This window comes from Cibotium barometz, chromosome 2 (assembly GCF_041138505.1).
Source record: "Cibotium barometz isolate CiBa-2024 chromosome 2, ASM4113850v1, whole genome shotgun sequence".
Lineage (NCBI taxonomy): Eukaryota > Viridiplantae > Streptophyta > Polypodiopsida > Cyatheales > Cibotiaceae > Cibotium > Cibotium barometz.
Genome location: NC_141047.1, coordinates 51,597,988 through 51,618,575, shown reverse-complemented (window position 1 = coordinate 51,618,575; position 20,588 = coordinate 51,597,988). Strand labels below are relative to the sequence as shown.

Below are 20,588 nucleotides of genomic sequence, written 5' to 3'. Positions count from 1 at the left end.
ATTACTTTAAGTGGTGATAATTATTTGGTTTAAAACTTCTGTTTTATTCTTTTGACATAGTAATTTGAGCCAAACTCGTGGAGCATTAGACACTGCCCTTGCTTTTGCAAGAGGTAAGACCTTGCTATGGCTCCTAGTGAGGTGAGAGAAAAGTTTAGAGGGGAGAACTTTCACACTTGGCAAACCAAGGTGAAGTTTAATGTCATGAAAAAGGACTTGTGGAACATTGTTCAAGGGAAAGAGGAAAGATGTCATGTGAACCCATGCGCTAGGGTACATAGTGACACACTATCATGATCATCAGTGCAACATTTATACAGAAGTAGCATCTTTTTATAGGAATATTTGTTGTACGCCATGACCCCATTGTAAGCCCTCAGTCTAAAGACAGTCAGGTACGAGCTATGTATCAGTCTTTGAGCCTTACAGGTCAGTTAAGTGTCAGTCCTCTTAACCCACTTGAGAATTCATCAGTTAGTGCATGTAGAAGTCATCCTTAGCATTAGGTCTTGCATCTAGCCAACATTTAGTTGCATTAGGTGCTTATGGGACAACCAAGGCCATCCCATGAGCATGTTGCATGGCAGCCCACCAAGGGCAGTACCTTGGCCTTGAGAGGCTTGGGCAGCCAGTCGACTACCTACATGTGCCCACCAATGCAGTCGGCCAGCATCAGCCCATGATACGGGCAGTCGGCTAGCATTAACACTAGGTTGGGCAGGAGCAAACAGTCGGCTAGCATTAATACCAGGTCGGGCAGCAGCAAACAGTCGGCTAGTTCATATGGGACAGTGCGCGCAACATTTAATGCTAATAAAATAGCATATTTTATCTAAACTTAGTAGGCCGACAGCCTTCTTTTGGCTGACCAGTACCTTAAAGCCATATAAAAGAAGGCGCTTCAGTCCCATTCAAATATTCAGGTAATTCAGCAAAGATAATCATTAGATCAGCATCCAGTCGACTCCAGGCAACTAAGGAAGCTCCTCTTCACATTTAGCCAGCATATGTGCAGTCCTACTGCTATCTGGACTTGCATCAGTTGCCCGAAGAGTCTTCAGCAGAGCCTCGGATTCGGTGGATACTCAATCGACGTAGGGTCTTCCTGGTCCTTGCGTTGGGCATTCATATTCCTTGTTTACTCAAGCATTGTATAACATTCTTCAAAGAATAATATAAGCAAATACTCCTGCTTGCAGAGGGGACCCTTCAGTGGGTATTTGGGACCCAATATTGTGCCGTCTTCTTCATTCTCATTCTCTTCTCTCTCTCTCTCTACTCTTTGAATTGGATGCTAAAGATTCTCACCAAATAAAGGTATAAAGAAGACCCTGTTGTGCGTTATCACGATCAAGCTCAGTGCATGTAACAAAAGACTTACCACTAGAGAGTGTAGTGCACAATGGGATTTAAAGAATGATAAGGCACTAGTCATTATAGGGAAACACTTGGATGACACTTTTGAACATCACATTTACACTTGTGATACTTCTGAAAATGCATGGGAAACCCTAGACAAATTATTTGGTGCTACATGTAAATAATAGTCATTATAGGGAAACACTTGGATGACACTTTTGTACATCACATTTACACTTGTGATACATCTGAAAATGCATGGGAAACCCTAGATAAATTATTTGGTGCTACATGTAAATACTCCAAGACTAGTCGTAAAGTTTCTTTGAGCTTCAAAAGGACTCCACAACTATTATGCCCACCCAGATTAATGAGTTTAAAAGCCTCTTAACACAACTCATAGGAATCAAGAAGGAAATAGAAGATGATGATAAAATTGTTGTGTTAATTAAGAGTGTGTCACATCTTGATGAATATTCAACCCTTATCACAACCCTTATTTTGTCAAAGGGAAAGCCTTATCCTCGAAAGCCACTCCTTACACCAAGAAGACCTTTTAAGTACACATTTTGTGGCAAAGAATGACATCTTGAGGAGTTTTGTTTTGCAAAGAAAAAGGCCGAAAAAGCCTACCTTGCCGAAGAGAAGAAAGAAGAAGACTCTCCATCAAAGGCCACCAATGAGGCCCAACCTTTGCTTTGAAGACTATGATTATGCTTTTTGATGGCCATGGACTTGGTCCATTCTACTCTCACATCTTTTATTTGTTTAAGCTTAGATACTCTTTTTCATGGCATTGTAAACCACGAATTTTTATGTGATGTACCATCTTTTATATGGGCTTGATACAAATCCTGATTTTGAGGGTCTCCTTGCTCTTGGGAGTGTCATTAATTAGCCTAGTCCTCACTCCTTGGTCTTCAATTGCCATCTGGCAAGCATTTTGTGGCACAAGCTTATGTAGATGATCCTTTCTTCATGCCACAAGATGATCCTCATGATCTCCAAGTTGTAATGGATGCCTTGGATATGTTTGATACAGCTGCATGACTGTGAATTAATTTTCGTAAATCCAAGCTTGTCCCTCTCAAGCCACAAGCTTGACACAATGTCTTCTGGCCAGGGGATTTTGTTCCTCCTAATCAGCTGGTTAGACATTTCGGTTACCCCCCTTGTATGGCACACGTGGTTCAACCTCCAAGCTGATTGGGTTCTATCAAGAATAAATGCTAACTTATAGTACTGGAAGTTGGCCACATGGCCTTCACGTGTTAGACTCCATATTGTACAGTCCATTCTCATTACATACATACGGTTCTTCTTGCCGCTTGCTTGGCCAAAGAAGCACTTGGATGAGTACATGTCTGCTATACTAGAGGTACTTTGGAAAACTAAGCACAATACTAAAGGCCTCAGATTACTGCGAAAGGACAAGCTATATACGCCAAGAAATCATGGGGGCGTTGATGTGTTCGGGAGAACCTGCCTTTATAGCTCCATCCGAAGCACACCACTGTGGGGAGGAAACTATCACGAGCACCACAACCCAGCAGAAACACCACTAGAGGGCACCAACACACCTAGTTGATGTACCATGATTCTTAGCTGACACAATTGAATACTTCAACACCCTCCCAACCTCCCTATTCAGTCCAATTGCCTACTCAAATTGTCCTCTTAGGTCAACTCTCACCTCCAGTATCTCTAATCTTCAAACTAAGAGTCCCTCTTGTCCTCAGAGCTGACTCCCAGCTGACCAAAATGGCTTCCAGTTGCCACAGAACTGCCAATAAACTGTTTCCGAAGTCCTCTTCTTGTTCCCAAACAGAAATCCGTCCTCCAGGCTCCCAAAAATGTCTTCCACAGTCAGCTAGACTCAAAACCTTGAAACAGAACCTTCAGAATCAGGTAGCTGCCCTCAGCAGACCAATAGCTGACAGCAATTACTCCTGGTTGCCACAAACAAATCAGATACTAACAATCAACTTGCTTTCAAATTCTGATGCCTTCCCTTAGTCCAAAATGGGTCCTCCAGTATCCTCTATAATCCTCCAGTGTTAGCGGACCTTATAGCCGCAATCCCTAGACCTTCTTGGATTATCTGCTGACCCTCTTCCGACCTTTCTTTGAACTTCCACTTGCTAAGTTCTACCTCATGAATTTGGCACAGAACCGTCTGCCTCAGAAGCCTACAATTAATCAGAATCTTTCCCACATGTTTGCAGACACCTACAAACTCTTAGGTATCTTTCAACTTGAAGAGATATCACACAATTAACTCTTTGCTAGCACCCAACTGCCTCCAAATTGACTATCCCCAACCAACTCACCAAACTGATCCAATGGATGCAGGTATCCTCTCCTCTACATCACCTAGCACCTCTAGAGCCTCAAAAGTCTTAAACCAAGCCAGAATCCAACCTTAGAATCTTTGAGCTGACAACAAGTGTTTCACTGCTGCCATAGAAACCCCGTCAGACTACACTATCTTCTGATTGCTGACAGCAGTCCCCAAACAGACCTCCAACAGTTAGCTCAGACACATAATCATTTCCCCTCAACTCAAACAAGTTAAATCAAGATCCCTAGACCACCTGCTGATAATTTTGATGTACAACTGACTATGGTTGACCCCTACACAAGTTAACTGACCTATCACAAACTCAACCAAAGTCAGTTCTTCACTCACAGTCTTACCTTCAATAAAATTCTACCCAAACAATACCGATTGAACCAAAATAAGCAAAAGAACTCTTCAATTCCACACAACTTGGCCTTCTGTGAATTTTAAGAAAATTGCGCAACTCACAACAGACCCGTTACAGGGGAGACTGAGAGTGGTACAGGATCTAGAGACTAGATACATGTGGATCAGCTTAGAGCTCTCACAGGACAGGGTTATATACATAGCCCTATGTTACTTTCCTCCATCAGGATCCTCCTATATTATTACAGAGGACATGCCACAGGAGGAGGAGACAGGAGCCTCGCCATACACTTGTCTATCAGTGGAGATTATGCATTATTCTACACTAGGGGAAGTATTTCTTACGGGTGACTTCAATGCCCACACACAGAGCAGATAGTGTGAGGTGTATGACTATGATGACATGGAGATCCTCCACCCTGTGGATCCAGAGGAGATAGGGGCTAGTCGGGCATCAGAGGACACTGGACTAGACAGAGGACATTATGGGGACCACTTAGTAGAGTTGGGAGCCAGGCATTGTCTCGTTATTTATAACGGGATGTTACAGTGGCCGGGATCAGGAGGGCTGACATGCTTCCCACATGGGGGTCATACACGGACTGGAGGCACGGTGGTGGACTACATTATGGGATCTTTGGAGGCATCACAACTTGTCACGTCATTCTCCGTCCCACCTCGTCCTATTGGGGCAGATCATACATACTTGGCATTTTTACTAGCCGGATCACCAGTATCACCAGCCCCCCGCATACCGACGCTACACACTACCATCTACTTCACACATGACATGGCAGACATATACACTGGCAGAGTAGATGATGGACTTCTACTCATGGATTCCCTGGCACCTATGGATATGATTACAGCCCAGCTGGCATCACTCCTACACACGGCTGCATTACAGAGCTTCCCACATCGTGTCCATTCAGGAGAGCCTACGAGATCTGGGACTATGCCCCACAACAGATGGTATGATGATGAGTGCAGAGCCCTATACTCATGGCTCCGCATACAGAGAGCCTTGGGAGCCATCACAGAGCAGGAGTCGAGGAGAGAGATGAGGAGACTTACTCGCCGCAAAAGGCGGGCCTTGGCAGAGATACAGGAGCTAGAGATCTTCCATTTCTTCATGAGTAGAGATAGCCCTATCTCATGGTGGCACTTCAGAGAGCCCCGGACACCGACACCCATTGCAGACCCACAGACATGGCACACATATGCAGAGGGCCTATACCACGCCCCACAACAGCCACCTATACCTCAGCCAACACAGGAGCCTCGACCTACCACAGCTAGCTTCTTTACCCACTTGATGGTAAAGGAAGCTATCCCATGGAAGGGCCGCCGACCATATGGGCCATCAGGGTGAGTATCTCATATATGCAGTAGATTCTTTGGCTCCTTTTCTTGCACACCTGTTAAACAGGGCACTAGTAGAGGGTTTGCCTGTGGAGTGGACGATGCACACCATTGTGCCGATCCACAAAACAGGGGATATGCTCGATCCGAGCAACTACAGGATGGTTATGGTTGGCCACGTGTTGGCCAAACTCTATGGTGCAGTGCTGGAGCAAGAGCTTAGCTTATAGAATTGGGAATTGAGGAGATGAGATAAAACAACAACAGATCAAGAGAAACTCTCACACAATTAGCCTCAACAGAAACTAGGTTTGTATTCTCAACCCTATCAAGATCAATAATAATAAAGATTTGTAGCAACAACTTGCAGGATTCAACCATCCAACACAATTGGGAAGTGTTTTGAGCAATCCTTGATCTAATCCAAGTTCGAACAGTGATGCAACCTGAGAGGTTCTAGGACACCACTTTCCACACAGAACCCTCTATCACCTCTGCAATCCCTGCTGTAGAAAGATCTAAGTCTCCTCTAGCAGTCCCCCTCTCGCCTTCTTCTCAGAACAAGCCAACTGATATCCAACAAGTTTCACAGCAAACTTTCCCACAAAAACTAGCGCTTTTGCCACTGTCTTCTACAACACACAATCCTCTCACACATACAAGCTTTCTCTCTTTTGCCTCTTCACGCAATTGCACTCTCTCTCCAAGCATACCTCAACTACTCTACCCAATCTTGTCGGCTATTCTCCATGCAATAGTCCTCCCTTCACCTAACATCAGCTAATAATAACTAGTTTACTAATGCGCATATATCCATGCAACAATCCCCTATTTCCTAAGGGTGCTAACCATACTCAATTTGTTTTTTGTTTTTTTCTTGGGGTTGTGGTGGACACCTCCATTGAACATATCCCTTGGGCCACAAAAAATTCTATCATATTTTGCCAAACCCCCCATGGTTAGAGCATTTATGCTCAGCTAGATGCTATGGACTCATTGAAACCATCCTTAGCAAAACATGCATCCAGGTCCCAACAAGCTTCTTCATGTTCTTCTGCAGGCTGCATCAGCTAGCAGGCTTACATCCACTGTCTCTGAATCTTTTTGAGCTGTCATGATTCTGAACCAATATGGCTTTAGCATGTAGCCATTAACTCTTTTTGAATGGAGCTGATCATCCAAATCTGCAAGATGATAAGTCCATTCTCATAAATATGCATAACCTTGAAGGGACCTTCCCACTTGATTTGGAACTTGGTCTGGAAAGTGTTATCTAATTTGTTATTGTACCTGAGCACCAGATCTCCCTCTTTGATGCCTTTATCTTTAAGTGTCTCATTAAAAAGCTCAGCTCTCCTATTGCTTAATTGGATGTAGCGGTCCAAAGCTTCTTCTCCAACTAGTTGCAGCTCTTGAAGATCCAGTAACCTCTCTTCATACTCATCTAAGCTCCTATTCCAATGTTTTAGAAGAAATTGCAAACTGGAAATTTCAACTTCAATGGCATCATGGCTTCTTTCCCAAAGACCAGGTGGTAGGGTGAAAACTTTTTAACTGTCCTCATAGCTGTCCTGTAAGCCCACAGAGCTGAAGATACATGCAAGTCCCATTGTTTAGGATGTTCTTCCAGACACCTGGTTAACATGGTACACAACTCCCCATTGAATCTCTCTACCAGCCCATTACATTGTGAATAGTAAGGAGTTGAAAATCTGTGTGTGATATGCAACTTCTGCATAAGCTCCTGTACAATCTGTCCTCTAAACCGAGGCCCCTGATCTGTCAACAAATCTAATGGCATACCAAACCTTGCATAGATGTCTTCAAAAAGAAATCTGGCCACCTCTTTAGCAATAATACTCTTCACACATCTTGCGTCAGCCCATTTGGTCAGATAGTCCACTCCAATCAGGATGTAGGTCTTGTTCCTAACAGTTGTGGGTAAAGGACCAATTGCATCTAAACCCCACTTTTTAAAAGCCCCATATGATACAATGGTTTTTTCTTAACTCATGATGCAACACTCTCCTGTCTTTTTTTTTACAGTGCTCTCAGGTTCTGCACCAATGATAAGCATCTTTCCTCAAATCGGGCCATACATAACCTACAGTCAAAATTTTCCTTAGCTTCAGGGCAAAGTGTCCTCCACAGACCCCTTCATGGCAAGAGGCCATAATGGCAAAGATCTCCTCCTTGGTTGCAACCCTTCTCAGAATCAAATCCTCACCCTTCATGTAAAGTTGATCATTCACAATAGTGTATTGCAGGGTCTTCCTTATGAAACCATATCTCTGTTTTTTGGATAACTTTGATGGCACAAGACCTATGTGCAAAAAATCTTTAATTTCTTATAAACTCTCCCTTCCAATAGAGCTGGGATCAGTTGTTGCAGTCATGGCAAATCCTTGCGTAACTCCCCTTTTGCTAATGCATATGCACCTTGGTTTAGTTCTCTCTTCACATGTTGAATCTGTACCTCTTGAAATCTCTGCACTATTCTTCTGATTTAAAAGCGCCATTCTTTCAACTTGGGGTTCTTGGCCTTCCAGACAGTTTGAAGTTGTCTAATGACCAATAAGTTCTCCTTTGATAACAAGCCTACTATTTCCTCTCTTAAGACACTGTTGAAGTCCATACTCTAAAGTGGCATACTCAGCCTCATTGCTGGTCTACACTTGCAGCTTAATCCCTTCTTGACATACTATTGTACCTTCTAGATCCAACAAGACTACTCCACTGGCCACCCCTGAGCTTCTCTTAAAAGCTCCATCAAAAAGCAGAGTAAAAGGATTTGGCATATTTTCTTTAGGGTCCTTTCACCTGGGCACTTTCTTCTTTGTCACTGTCTCTTCCTTCAATACCAAAGGATTCTGTCTGTATGTTAAGATATCTGTCAGTGTAGCTCTTGTGCTATCCTCCACTATACCAGTGAACTGAAACTCTTGGAGCTCAACCAACCATTTAGAAAATCTCTTGGATGGATGGTCAGATTGAATCAAATGAGGAAGTAAAGAGTGATGGGTCAGTATAGTGAAAGGCTTTGGAAGTAAATAAGGTCTGAATTTTCTTAAAGCAAATACCACAACCACCATCACCAACTCTTGCTTCAGAATATGTCCTTTCTCCTAATGTCTTTGTTTTGCTGACAAAATATACGGGCCTCATATAGGAATGATCCCTTCCTTGCTGTGTACTGCACCTATGGCATCTTCGTCCACACTAGGATTTACATAAAACTCTTTACTCTAGTCAGGGGGCATGACCATTAGCAAAGTGCTTCTTATTTCCTTAACTTGCAGAAAGGCCTCTTCTTCCTTGTCTTGCCACACAAAGGGATCCCTTTAGGATGCCTGTTGCAATGGATATGAAGCCTGAGACAAAAGATAAATGAATTTGGCAAGGTATCTTACCTTATGTGTGAATGTCAATAGCTGCTTCACATTCTGAGGTGCCTCCAATAAGAGCAAATCTTCTACTTTTGTAGGATCTACCTCAATCCCATTCTCAGAAACCACATTTCCAAGTAGAGTTACCTTGGCCTGAGCCAAATGACATTTGTCAGGGTTCAAATGACCACCCAGATCATCTAGCCTCTTCAAAGCCATCCTTAGCTTCTCACAATGGACCTATCTGCCACTATAGATACAGAAATCATCAATAAATACTCTGATGAAGGACCCCAAATAGGGCTCAAACAACAGATTCATAAATCTTTGGAATGTAGCAGGAGCATTTGAACGCCCAAAGGGTAAACCCGGTAGGCAAAACACCCCCATGGAGTAATGACGGTGGTTTTCTTCTGATCCTCTGGGACAATTGAAATTTGAAAGTATCCTAAATATCCATCACAGACACTATCTTTCATGCCCAGCTACACTATCCAAAATCTCATCTTGGAAGGGCAGTGGCTAATGATCTCTCTTGGTCACAACATTCAGAGGCTTAAAGTCAACATAGACTCTCCACTTTCCATTCTTCTTGGGAGTGATCACTAATGGAGAAGCCCACTCAAAATTGTCAACTTAGAAGATGAACCCTGCTTTAGTTTATTCGTCTCCTCTCTGAATACCTGCTACTGCACGCACAACTCCTAATCTTCTCAATCTTCACACAATTGGTTTAGCTTCTGGCTTCAATTGTATCTCATGTTGCACTGCTGACACCCCCCCCCCCTAACTTGAGTATAAGAGGAAATGAAAAGATCTAGAAATTGCTGCAACATAGTCAGATACTCTTTCCTCGCAGCCTTAGCTAGATCTTTGGCAAGCATTTTCTGTAAGATTTCTTTCCAGGAATTTTAAACTTGTTCACCCAAGCATCCATGATAGGCAGATAATCCTCATCTCCTGACCTCCTTTCTTCTCTTTCCCGGAAACCCTTGTCTTGACCAATTTACTCCATGTTCTTCTGAGTTTACGGCACAAGTGCAACAGTTGGGGCCAAGTCGGGGCCAAGTCAGACTGGGCTCCTTCTGTTGGAGATTCCTCATCAGATCATACTCTTCCTCTTCAGCTCCTAAAGGAAAATCTTGCATTCTAATACGCCTTCTGGGCCTACTCTTCCTCTCACCTTCTTTGAACTAGTCCTTCACTTGCTTTCCCTTCTTCCTCCTGGATGGTCCTGCTTCATCTTCACCCTCTGCACCCCTAGTTCTTTTGTTGGCTAACATGTCAGCCTCTGCATCCATACCAATCAAATTAACTTCACCTTGTCTAGGTCCATTGGCTGGCTGTGGCCAAACCTGAGGTCCCTGTGGATTTGGAGTCTCCTCTTCCCTTCTGACATCTTGCCTTTCCTCCCTCTTAGGTGCCAGAGGATACACATCTCCCATTCTCCTGGGGTAAGGACACTGAGGAGAGATATGACCCCTTTCCATACAATTTAATGTCCCATAACTGAGCCACTAGTTAGCATTAGTCTAACCTCATCAGCAATGCTAGTCTAGTTATACCTTTTGAGAGTGTAGCACTCTTTATCACTTGGGCAATGAAGGCAATGTCGGCTGCTTGCTATAAAGTCCAGGGACAATAGAAGACAAGTTTTTGCAATAGCTAACCATCAAGTACTATTTTTGTCATGACAACCCTAACACTCCTTAGATTTTCAGTGAGAGTGTAGTAGCAGCCTCGTGGCATGGCACATATGGTTGACATGCTGGTACATAAAGGTGATCAAGGTGCCCAAACTCTGCCGGTATAGTCTGTGACTGCTCATCCATGTATAAGGGGTCATAAAGTATAGATCAATGGGTTTATCATTTTGCTCTCTTTCTTGCTTAGCTCTAAGGGCATGTGAGTTTCTTGCTTAGCTTTAAGGGCATGTGAGTTGTTTCTCTTATGTGATTCCCAGCCTCATGGAAACTCAACACTAAAAGCTGAAACATGACACACTAAGGTGCCTTTTCTCTTATCTTATGACGAGGAAGTGCTCAACTGAGCCTTTTTGTTTTTGGACAGGTTTTTCACCATCAAAGCAGGGATGATGGGGTGGTTTTTTTTGAACCTGTCAATTGCAGCAAGGAAATTTCAAATTGAAGGCTCTCTGACTTTGCCAATGACTCTCTATCAAGCCTTTTCCATGGTTGGCTACCTACACAACTGATGTACTTGTAGTGAGGAAGGTTCTAGATTGTCACAGATGCAGCTCATGATTGATTTAGTTTCCTTGATGGCAGATCTATGTGCTGGACTATTTCTGGTTTGAAGAGTTCATGACATCCACGTATGTAATTCAAGAACGTTGAGCTTTCAACTTCTCCAATTTCTTTAAAGTTTGTTTTCTTTATTATGCCATCTCTTTTTTTTTTTCTGGAAAAAAGATCCTTCTATTAGTCATATGAAAAACCAGCCAACAGGCTGGATTACATGCTCAGAGCCTCCAAAAGAGGAAAAACACACTGGGGAGAGTAGTCCCCTCCATGGTTGGCTGCTCTCGGAGGAAACTACCTCATGCAAGTGTGTGTGTGTGTGTGTGTGTGTGTGTTGGGGGGGGGGGGGGGGGGGGGGGGGGGGAAGCCAAACCGATGGCTTGTAGTGCAAAGTGAGCTCGTTGGCACTATTTGAGAGGAAGGGGTCCTGCTGCGAGATTGCGTAGGAAGGCCTCTTGACATTTCCACAAGCGGTCCCTGTAGCTTCCCCCACTGGCCGCAGGGGTTATGAATTATAGATGTTTTGATCTACAGAGGAGTCCCTAAACTGATCACCTTAGATGCACTGCCCATATCTGTGCAAGGACTGTCTTAACAAGAGCTTCGAGGCTTTGAAGGAGTTGCTGACAAGACCTATGTTGAATTTTGTGGATCGTTAATAATCTTGCAAGATATGCAAGAGATGCTTAATCTTGCGAGGGTGTGTGTAATAACGGCTCGAGATTTGGCTCAAACTTGTGCTAACAAAAAAGGGTCTTCGACGTGGGTGGGTGGGTGTACTTGAGCATACCTAAGGATTCCAATACAATGCATATGGGGAAACATTACAAGCTGTCTTCTAGGTGTTGTGGTCCGTTTAGGATCAAAAGAAAGATAAGTGATGTTGCTTATCACCAGAACTTTGTCGAGAGACGTTCATCATCCTGTCTTTCATGTCGGCAGACTGAAAACACGATTAGGCTATTCTGATACGATTGTTCTTGTTCTGGACTTAGTTCAAGAAGAGCGAACCATATATATTTGCCGAGAACCCAAAGGATAGCTTTGATTTGTTCTATTTTATTTTCCGTTCCACGATGAGAGATGTCATGGACATTATTGTATCACTTTGGTCTCATAGCCCCATTGGGTCCTTAGTAGACGCTTAATCTCTCTCTCTCTCTCTCTCTCTCTCTCTCTCTCTCTCTTTTGTCTCAAAGGTCGAGTTCGGCCTCTAGTAGATGTTAATACAGCTTTCTTTCTTCTTTCTTTCTTCTCTCTCTCTCTCTCTTCGCTGCCTCTTTCTCTATCTTCTCTGCCCCCTCTCCCCTTCTCTCTCTTCGCTACCCCACCTCCGCCTCCTCTCTCTTCGCTTCCTCTCTCTCTTTGCTGCCCCACCTGCGCCTCTCTTTGCTGCCCCTCCTCTCTCCCCTTTCCCCACCTGGCATTGCTCAATCCCCCAAGGCAACAACATAATCCTCTCTTTGAATGGGGCTCTAAAACTATGCCCACCTAGTTGAAGAGAATGCCATGAAGGTCAGGGAAATGGGATGGTCTATCCCAACAGCTAAACAATCTCATCGGTCAGATGGAAACACACCTGAAGGCATGCACAGAGAAACCAGTTCTAGGCTCACTACTCAAAGATGACCTTAAGCAACCCGGGACATAATGGGGATCCAAGAGGACTCCTATGAGAAAGCATTGGGGAAAATGAAGGAAGCCCACACCTTACAGGTTGAGAAGCTCTCCAGTGAGGTGAGCCGACTGAAAGAGCAAGTGGGGTGTCTCACATAAGAGCTCAAAGAATGCCAAGGTGCTATCAAGGAGGAGGGAAACTCACACACATGGAAGAGCTTACCAAGAGTGTAGAGGCAAAGATTCAAGAGAGTATGGTAGCAACAAGAAAAGAACTTGTGCGGGGATTGGCTGACGTAGTAAAATAGGAACCGGAGGAGTGGACAGCAATGATAAATAAACATTGAGCCTCTGCCCCGCCCATCATAGTGGAAGAAAAGAGGAACATTATACATGAGACACTGGAAGAAGAGAAGTGGAGGAAGACTAAGGCCTTACACATTCGCATCATAGGTATGGTAGAGGGTAGCTCATCTAAAGTAGACGCTTTGGAGCTATGCAAGAAACTGAAGGTGGAAGGTTCCCCATGTGTGGATGTATGGAGAGCTAGAAAGCATGCCACTCGACCACGTCCACTTGTCCTCTGTTCATAGTGGCTGAGTACTTCAAGTACGTTGCGGTATGGTACGTGTACGGTACGTGTACGTAAAGTACACATCAAGATAAGTACTTTAAGTACGTTCACATTTTTTTATTATATATATATATATATGTATATATAAAATAAGGGATATCTAGCATACACACAAAATTAGCATGAAAGACAATGGTAATACTGAAATGAAAACTAAGCTATTAACTATTGAGCAATGACCATTGACTAAAATAATTTAAAAAAGGGCCAAATAAATGTTGTACATTGAACCTCATATTTGGTACGAGGACCTTACCCGTACAAGGTACGGTACGTATGGAGTGGTACGGAAAGTATTGAAGGTACACATCGGATGAGTACGGGTATGGAATGCAACTATGCCTCTGTTTCTCGGAAGTGGGCAGTATACTGAGATGGGAGAGTCATCATTACGGAGAGGTCTCCCACCCCTAAATAGGGGCGTGGGGTTTATGAGACTACGCATCAAGATGGCAGCATGGAACTGGAATGGGACTCTGGTCAGATGTGGGAGGCTTCCGGGAGACATTCACAGGACGAGATATCATCTTCTATATGAAGACATAACAAAGCTCGAAAAGGGGTTTCTGGGTGGCATCCTCACCCACCCCGGCTTGGAGACCAGTTGAGCCTGTTCAGTGGATTCTCCGTGGCACACTGGTCAGATATTTGAGATGTCAGGTGGGGATTGATATTTCGCTAGAGCAGCAACTTGGCCCTCTTCTTTTGAGCATTCGGAAGAAGCTTCTTTATTGGAGCACCTCGCGTTTCTCCCTCCCTGGGCACCATGTGGTACATTACCTCTTGTTGGGCAAGCCTCGGGGACAGGTATAGAGGCTGAGCCAGAACTTTCTTTGGGCAGGGACAGACAGCCAACCTGCAACGGCAGCCAAGGTGGCCTGGAAGGTTATTATTCAGCCCCATCATCGTGGTGGGTTGGGCATCATTGATCCAGCTATTCTATTCAGAACATAGCCCTCTTTGGTGTTCGAGGCCTTTGGCCAGAGGGCAAGGCGTAGAAGGCTTTCCTTGCTCGAATCTTGGCCCGCATACCGACTCTCGAGGGACTCTGGATGCCAGGCGTATGTTTACTAATGCACTTGTTAGCGCTATTATGTACGCATGTATCACCTGCATAGTCACACAAAACGGGGGAAACGGTGCCCCGAAACAGGGAAACGCCGTTTTCCCACGTCAACTTGACGGAAACGGCTAGAAAAAGAGTGGGATCGTCGCTGCCCCACGTGGCTTTTTTTTCCGCCCAAAAAACGTAAGGTTCTCCCAAAAATTAATCGCCCAGGTCGGCTGCCCACGTGGCATTAAAAAAAACCCCAAAAAAAAATCAATGGCTGGCCCGCCGGTAACGCGATGCTCGTTGAGAAAAAAAGTGCGTTGATGGCCTTCGCTTCCTACCCGTTGCTCTCCTCGTAGAGCTAGTTTGCTTCTTGAACCTCAAGGTCTACTTATCACCACACCATAAAAGCTATAGTACACTACTTGTTTTTGGTTCTATAGTTTAATTTATCAAGTATATGTGCCGTTTCCTAGCAGTTTCCGTTTCCGAGGGGGGTGCCGTTTCTGTTTCCCTTTCCCGTTTCTGGTGACTATGATACCTCTCGTACAAGCGCATGCATAGCGTGATATTACACACATCATTTGACGTGCAATTTGTAGTGTTAGTAAATGCATATTTAGACACGTGTATATATGTGACGTTAAACGTGTATAAATGCTCCCTCCCCCTCGGAGTGGCTTGGTGCTTTCACTCGCCATGATTTCCCTCTAGCAGTCCTCGGTTTTGATGGGGGGCCGCACTCATTTCGGAGTGGCTTGCCACTTTCACACACCATGATTTCCCTCTAGCAGTCCTTGGTTTTGATGGGGGACCCGCACTCATTTTCTTAGTTGGTCTCCCCAGGCCTGGTTGACACTCTCCCCCACAGACGACTACAGTGGTGGATCCGTTCAGCCCTTGCTTGAGAAGTTGAGATGGTTGTGTATGGGAGAGGTTTCCGGGCAACCTCATGTGGACTACTCAAGGTACGTAACCTGACTCTTCAGGTGGGAATCATGTGGACAGAAAGGGCCTTGTGGAGGTGACTTAGACATTCTGTAGCTTTGTATAAGAGATGTTTGGATTGGAGATGCGCTTTGGTAGGACTGCGCAAAGGAGGCTGAAGGTGATGTAAATGTGATGAAATCCTGAAGGTGATGAGGACTGTAGGCAATCCTCTCTGTGGGCCTTGATTTATCTCTATGTAAAAACTTACATCTTTACCCCAAAGTTTCTGGGCACAGGATACATCATTCGTCATTTTTGTATTTTCATGACAAGGTGTTCTTTTCTTGAATTTTCTGGTTTTGATGCAGCTGGGACATTATTGCGGAGAACTTTGGATTCATGTTGATATTTGGAGATTTGGTTTGGATACCTTTCACTTTTAGCATACAGGTCTGTGACGCACAAGATGTTTCTTTTACTATTTATGAGCATCATTTGAGATGTACTAAGGCAGGACATAGAACATGCACGGCTTGTGGGACATGTGGGTGGTTCAATAGGCGACATTAGCAGGGTACAAACCCCGCAATGAGTTTCCTTCATTTGAATTAACCTTCACTCATATACATTTTGTTAACTTTAAGAGTCCCTTATGCAATATTGGTCACGCTTAATACCAAACTGCTTGAGATGATTGGCTACTAAAGCAAATGGTACAAAATGCAAAGCAATCATTATCATTATAAGGAGTTGTGGTTAAAGCATTTGATATGTCAATTTATGCTTACACATGGAGGAAACGTATTTGAGTTTTTCCTTTTTTATTAGTAAGAGTTTGTATGCTATGGTGCCAGGGTTCAAATTTGGGACCTGCATAACCCGCTGGCTGTATTTGAGATAATTCTAACGCTGACTGTCAAAAGCAGGGTTGGTGGTTGTTGACACACAAGGTGGAGTTAACCAGAATTGCTGCCGTTCTCAATGTGGTCATCTTTATTCTGGGTATGTGACATTGAAAAAAAAAATACCATTGTCATGTGTTGAGTTTACCATTCATTTAATAATAGTGAAAGATAATTCAAAGGAAAATAATGACATTTATTAGATTCTGGACATCCACCCATCATGAGTATACAAAAGAAGACTTCTGAATGCTGGTCCAATGTAGCGCCCTGAGCTCTATAGCAAGAGTGGGTGACATTCTGGAGGGGACCCCCCTACTTTCCACACTCAGTGGCCATTGTCATGCCGGTGTGAATCTCATATTGTACCTGTGTGTTCTTATACAATCTGCAATAGAATCCTGTAGGGCAATGAGAAAGCACTACGCTTGGTAGTGTATGTTATCCTTAATAGAGGTTTCTATTTTGCCCCCAAAAAGGGTTACCTATACTCAATCCAAAACACGGAGTACTTGGGGCGGTCAAGCTGAGCAGTAAGTACATTGGTCAGGTCAAGATGTGTCTTGTGTGTGTGTGTGTGTGTTGTCCTTCTGGCTGCCCGGCTATTGTCTCCTCGGTTTGCCTACTTGTTTGCATCCGCGCGAGATGGTTCTGCATCTTCTCTGGGCTTGTCCTACCGCTCAAGATTTGCTGGCTCGTTTGACAACTCTTCTCCATACCAAGTTTCCCAGCCTTTCCTTTTGCAGGCACTTTTGGCCTTTTGGTAGATATCCCTCTACCCCCGGTTATACTCTCTTTTTTTCGTGGTGCCGTTATTGGGCTTTATGGAGTTTATACCATGCCTGCAACACTCAGTTGTTTGGGCACACTTCAGTGGATGTCTTCGCCTTTTTCAGATTTTCCTTGCTGCAATCTCTCCAAGATGCCCACTTTCTTGGAGACCTTTCCACGGCCTAGTTGGAAGTGTTTTATCCCTGTTTCTAGTTTTCAGTAGTAGCTGCTCCACGTTGGGGCAGCTATGAATGTACATTGCATTTATAATGAAACAATGGTTTTCACAAAACAAAAATGTGTGTGTGAGAGAGAGAGAGAGAGAGAGTTATTTCTTTCAATTCTACAAAAGACCCAGAAGGGTCTATGAGACCAAAAGTAGTACATGCGATCTGTGGTAACTGTATGCCAACAAAACATGAAAGGAGAAAAAACTAGCTACCCAAAGGACAGGACCCACGTACTACGTGAGTCTTGCATGTTATATTATCATCTTTAAAAGATCCAATGGGTCTATAAGACCAATTGTAGTACAAGTGTCCCACATGGTACTAAGTCATGCAAAAGACTAGAGAAATGAAAATACTCATACGAAGGGATAGACTAGCTGTGTGTCTATCATATCATCATCATTAGTAACATCAACATAGTGAAAAGCATATGACAGATACATGTGCAAATACATCTCTATATCAGTACAAAGGAGATCTCGTGTATGTGCGGTGCCATCCTCATCCATCCAGAATATCTAGCATAGGGGAGTCTATGACTGTCAGGAGGCTCGCCATGTTCACCGCAAGTAGGGGAGTATCCTTGTGTTGCTAGAAAATCTCCCCCATCTGGAGCTGCCGTGTGAAAGGCTCTCGCAGACCGTGGACGTCGGGTGTGCTGTAGCTGGTGAGCCTTCCATGGTGACTCCAAGTGGTTGAGTGGGCTGGGAGAAGACCTAAGATATGTGGACATCTGCATCAGTTGTAACATCTGTACGTCGGTTCTGGTGGAATTCTGGAGGTCTTCTTGGCTGCCTATCTCTTGGCCGCCACCCGTACCTCGACAGCACCATGTGCTCCCTGGTGGAGATTGAAGACTGGCTTCTATGCTCTTTGGACCTCTTTAGCTCACAAGAATCCAAGGATATTTGGACATCTTTAGTTTCATGTGTGCGAACAAGAGAGGCCCCCAAAGCTTGGTAATATGACATAAATTCCAAGAGCGGGGGGGGGGGGATATTCCAGTCCCTTTGTGGGGTCAAATTACTATGTGTGCTTGTGGTTTCAAGTGGTTAAATTGTGTGCCTTTGTTTTAAGTGTTTAGTCACATTAATAGTTGTGTGTGAAACCCTAGATCGGTAACATCCCGACTCTCTCTTTCTCCAGTCAAGCATAGCCTGCATATCTGGGGGATTCCAGTCCCTTTGTGGGGTCAAATTACTATGTGTGCTTGTGGTTTCAAGTGGTTAAATTGTGTGCCTTTGTTTTAAGTGTTTAGTCACATTAATAGTTGTGTGTGAAACACTAGATAGGTAACATCCCGACTCTCTCTTTCTCCAGTCAAGCATAGCCTGCATATCTGGGGGGATGCCCTCAGCCCGTATCCTAACATGGAAAGAAAGAGCAGGGTCTTGCAGCGAAGAAGTGCAGAGAGAGAAAGAGAGATGCTTGTGTTGGCACTAATTACCTTGTCTTAACCCCAGATTTGCAGTGTTCAGAGGAGCGAACAAGCAAAAACATGTATTTAAAAAGGATCCAAATTCATTGATATGGGGTCAACCTCCCAAGACTGTTGGTGGGAAGCTGCTTGCGTCAGGCTATTGGTAGGAACTCAAACTTTATTCAATCTGACCAACCTACAGTTCAGGCTGTTACAGTGTATGTAAATATGTGCACGCACGCACACACACACACACACACACACACACACACACACATGCTCCAAAAAAAAAAACGCGTGTAGATATGTACAGACATAAGCATGGGTACATGAACACATGTACCCATGCATAAGCATGTAAGTGTACATACATGTACGCATGAAAGTACACATCCATAAGCATGCAAGTGTGTACACATGCATAAGCATGTAACTGTACATACGTATACGCATGAAAGTACACATCCATAAGCATGCAAGTGTGTACACATGCATAAGCATGCAAGTGTACATGCGTGTACGCTTGAAAGTACACATCCATAAGTACACATACGTTTACACATGAAAGTATACATCCATAAGCATGCAAGTTGTACACATGCATATGCATGACAGTATGTAGACATAGGTTCATACGCTTGCCCATGCATGTGTTCATACCTACATACATGCATGCATGCAGGTACGTACATAAATACATAATAAGCACATGTTCATGCATGCATACATGCATATATACATATAGAATGATTACAGCGATGTATGTAACCCACACTGTGGCAAAGCCCTTGCAAGATGGAGCGGTAGTGTTGGATATGCTCTTCACATTAATACCCTGTAGTTATACAATCACAGTTTCAATCAAGCGAGCTCTTGCTTCCCCATTACCATAGCTTGTAAGAACAAGTTTCTCACACCTACGAAAGAACGCGGAACCTGAGGGGTGCTTGATGCAGAACCTGCCACACCTTCCAAGGACATCAGCTACAATGCAGTTTTAATTGCAAAAGGTTCAGAATCAACGGAAGTGCTCATCTTACAGCTTGTTTCTTGTAGGGGGATAGCAAGGCACTGCAACTATCTGGGAGATATTATTGTGGCATTTTCATTAAGTCTACCTTGTGGAGCAAGGTAAATGCACTCTACTCAAATCTGTCGGATTAAATAATTCTTTCACGAATTTGCAGATAAATGAACAATGGGAGTTATTGTTTTTTGTATTGTCTACACAGCTCTCCTGTCCCATACTTCTATCCATTGTATCTCTTCATACTACTGCTTTGGAGAGAGAGGAGGGACGAGGCAAAATGCAAAGAGAAGTACAAGGACTTATGGGAAGAGTATTGCAAGGCTGTCCCTTGGAGGATCTTTCCTTACTTGTACTAGCATGATATAATCTTACGGTGTGTATGAACCATGCAATGTGAGTGTTGTTTGAAGATAATAGACCTGGAAACAAGGTAATGAAAATATATTCCAATTTTGATTAAATCGATTATTTTTTGATTTTTCGAACAAGGCAACACCTTGACAAAAAAAAAGAGAGACCAAATGGCATTGCATGTCAAATAGCTCATGGTAACATCTAGAGCAAAGTCTATACTTTCCCTTACATTTACTTTTGGGTTTGTGTTTTCATATTCATGTTTAAGTAACCCATGGATCTCGTAAACACAAAACTCAGGTGATTAGTACAAACTCCTTATTACGAGGGGTGTAGGCTAGCTCCCCTCCCAACCGGCGGCAAAGGCTAAGGCTCATGGTTAATAATACCAAGTATACTGGCTATTTATGATCGGATAGCTATCAAGTAGCTTGCAATCCATAGGATTCCCGCAAAAGACATGGGTTCCCACTTTTGCAACACAGGGTCACGTATTAAACACCAAAGTACATCTGTATTCTAGAGTTCATCTAAACAAACTCAAGGTAAACCTTGGCAAGACCAGCCAAAGAAA

General features: G+C 43.7%; 1 protein-coding gene across 1 annotated transcript in view; it reads left to right on the top strand.

Moving 5' to 3' along the window:
* Positions 1–20,148, top strand: part of FK (Ergosterol biosynthesis ERG4/ERG24 family) — a 162,185-nt gene extending 142,037 nt beyond the window's left edge. Inside the window, exons 7-13 of the mRNA XM_086819123.1 lie at positions 10,885–11,008; positions 11,103–11,149; positions 15,676–15,757; positions 16,234–16,313; positions 18,674–18,793; positions 19,687–19,761; positions 19,863–20,148. Of these exons, the coding sequence (XP_086675249.1) occupies positions 10,885–11,008; positions 11,103–11,149; positions 15,676–15,757; positions 16,234–16,313; positions 18,674–18,793; positions 19,687–19,761; positions 19,863–20,016 (682 nt within the window). The 3' untranslated portion in view covers positions 20,017–20,148. The remainder of the gene's footprint in view (positions 1–10,884; positions 11,009–11,102; positions 11,150–15,675; positions 15,758–16,233; positions 16,314–18,673; positions 18,794–19,686; positions 19,762–19,862) is intronic.
* The last annotated feature ends 440 nt before the right edge of the window (positions 20,149–20,588 follow it).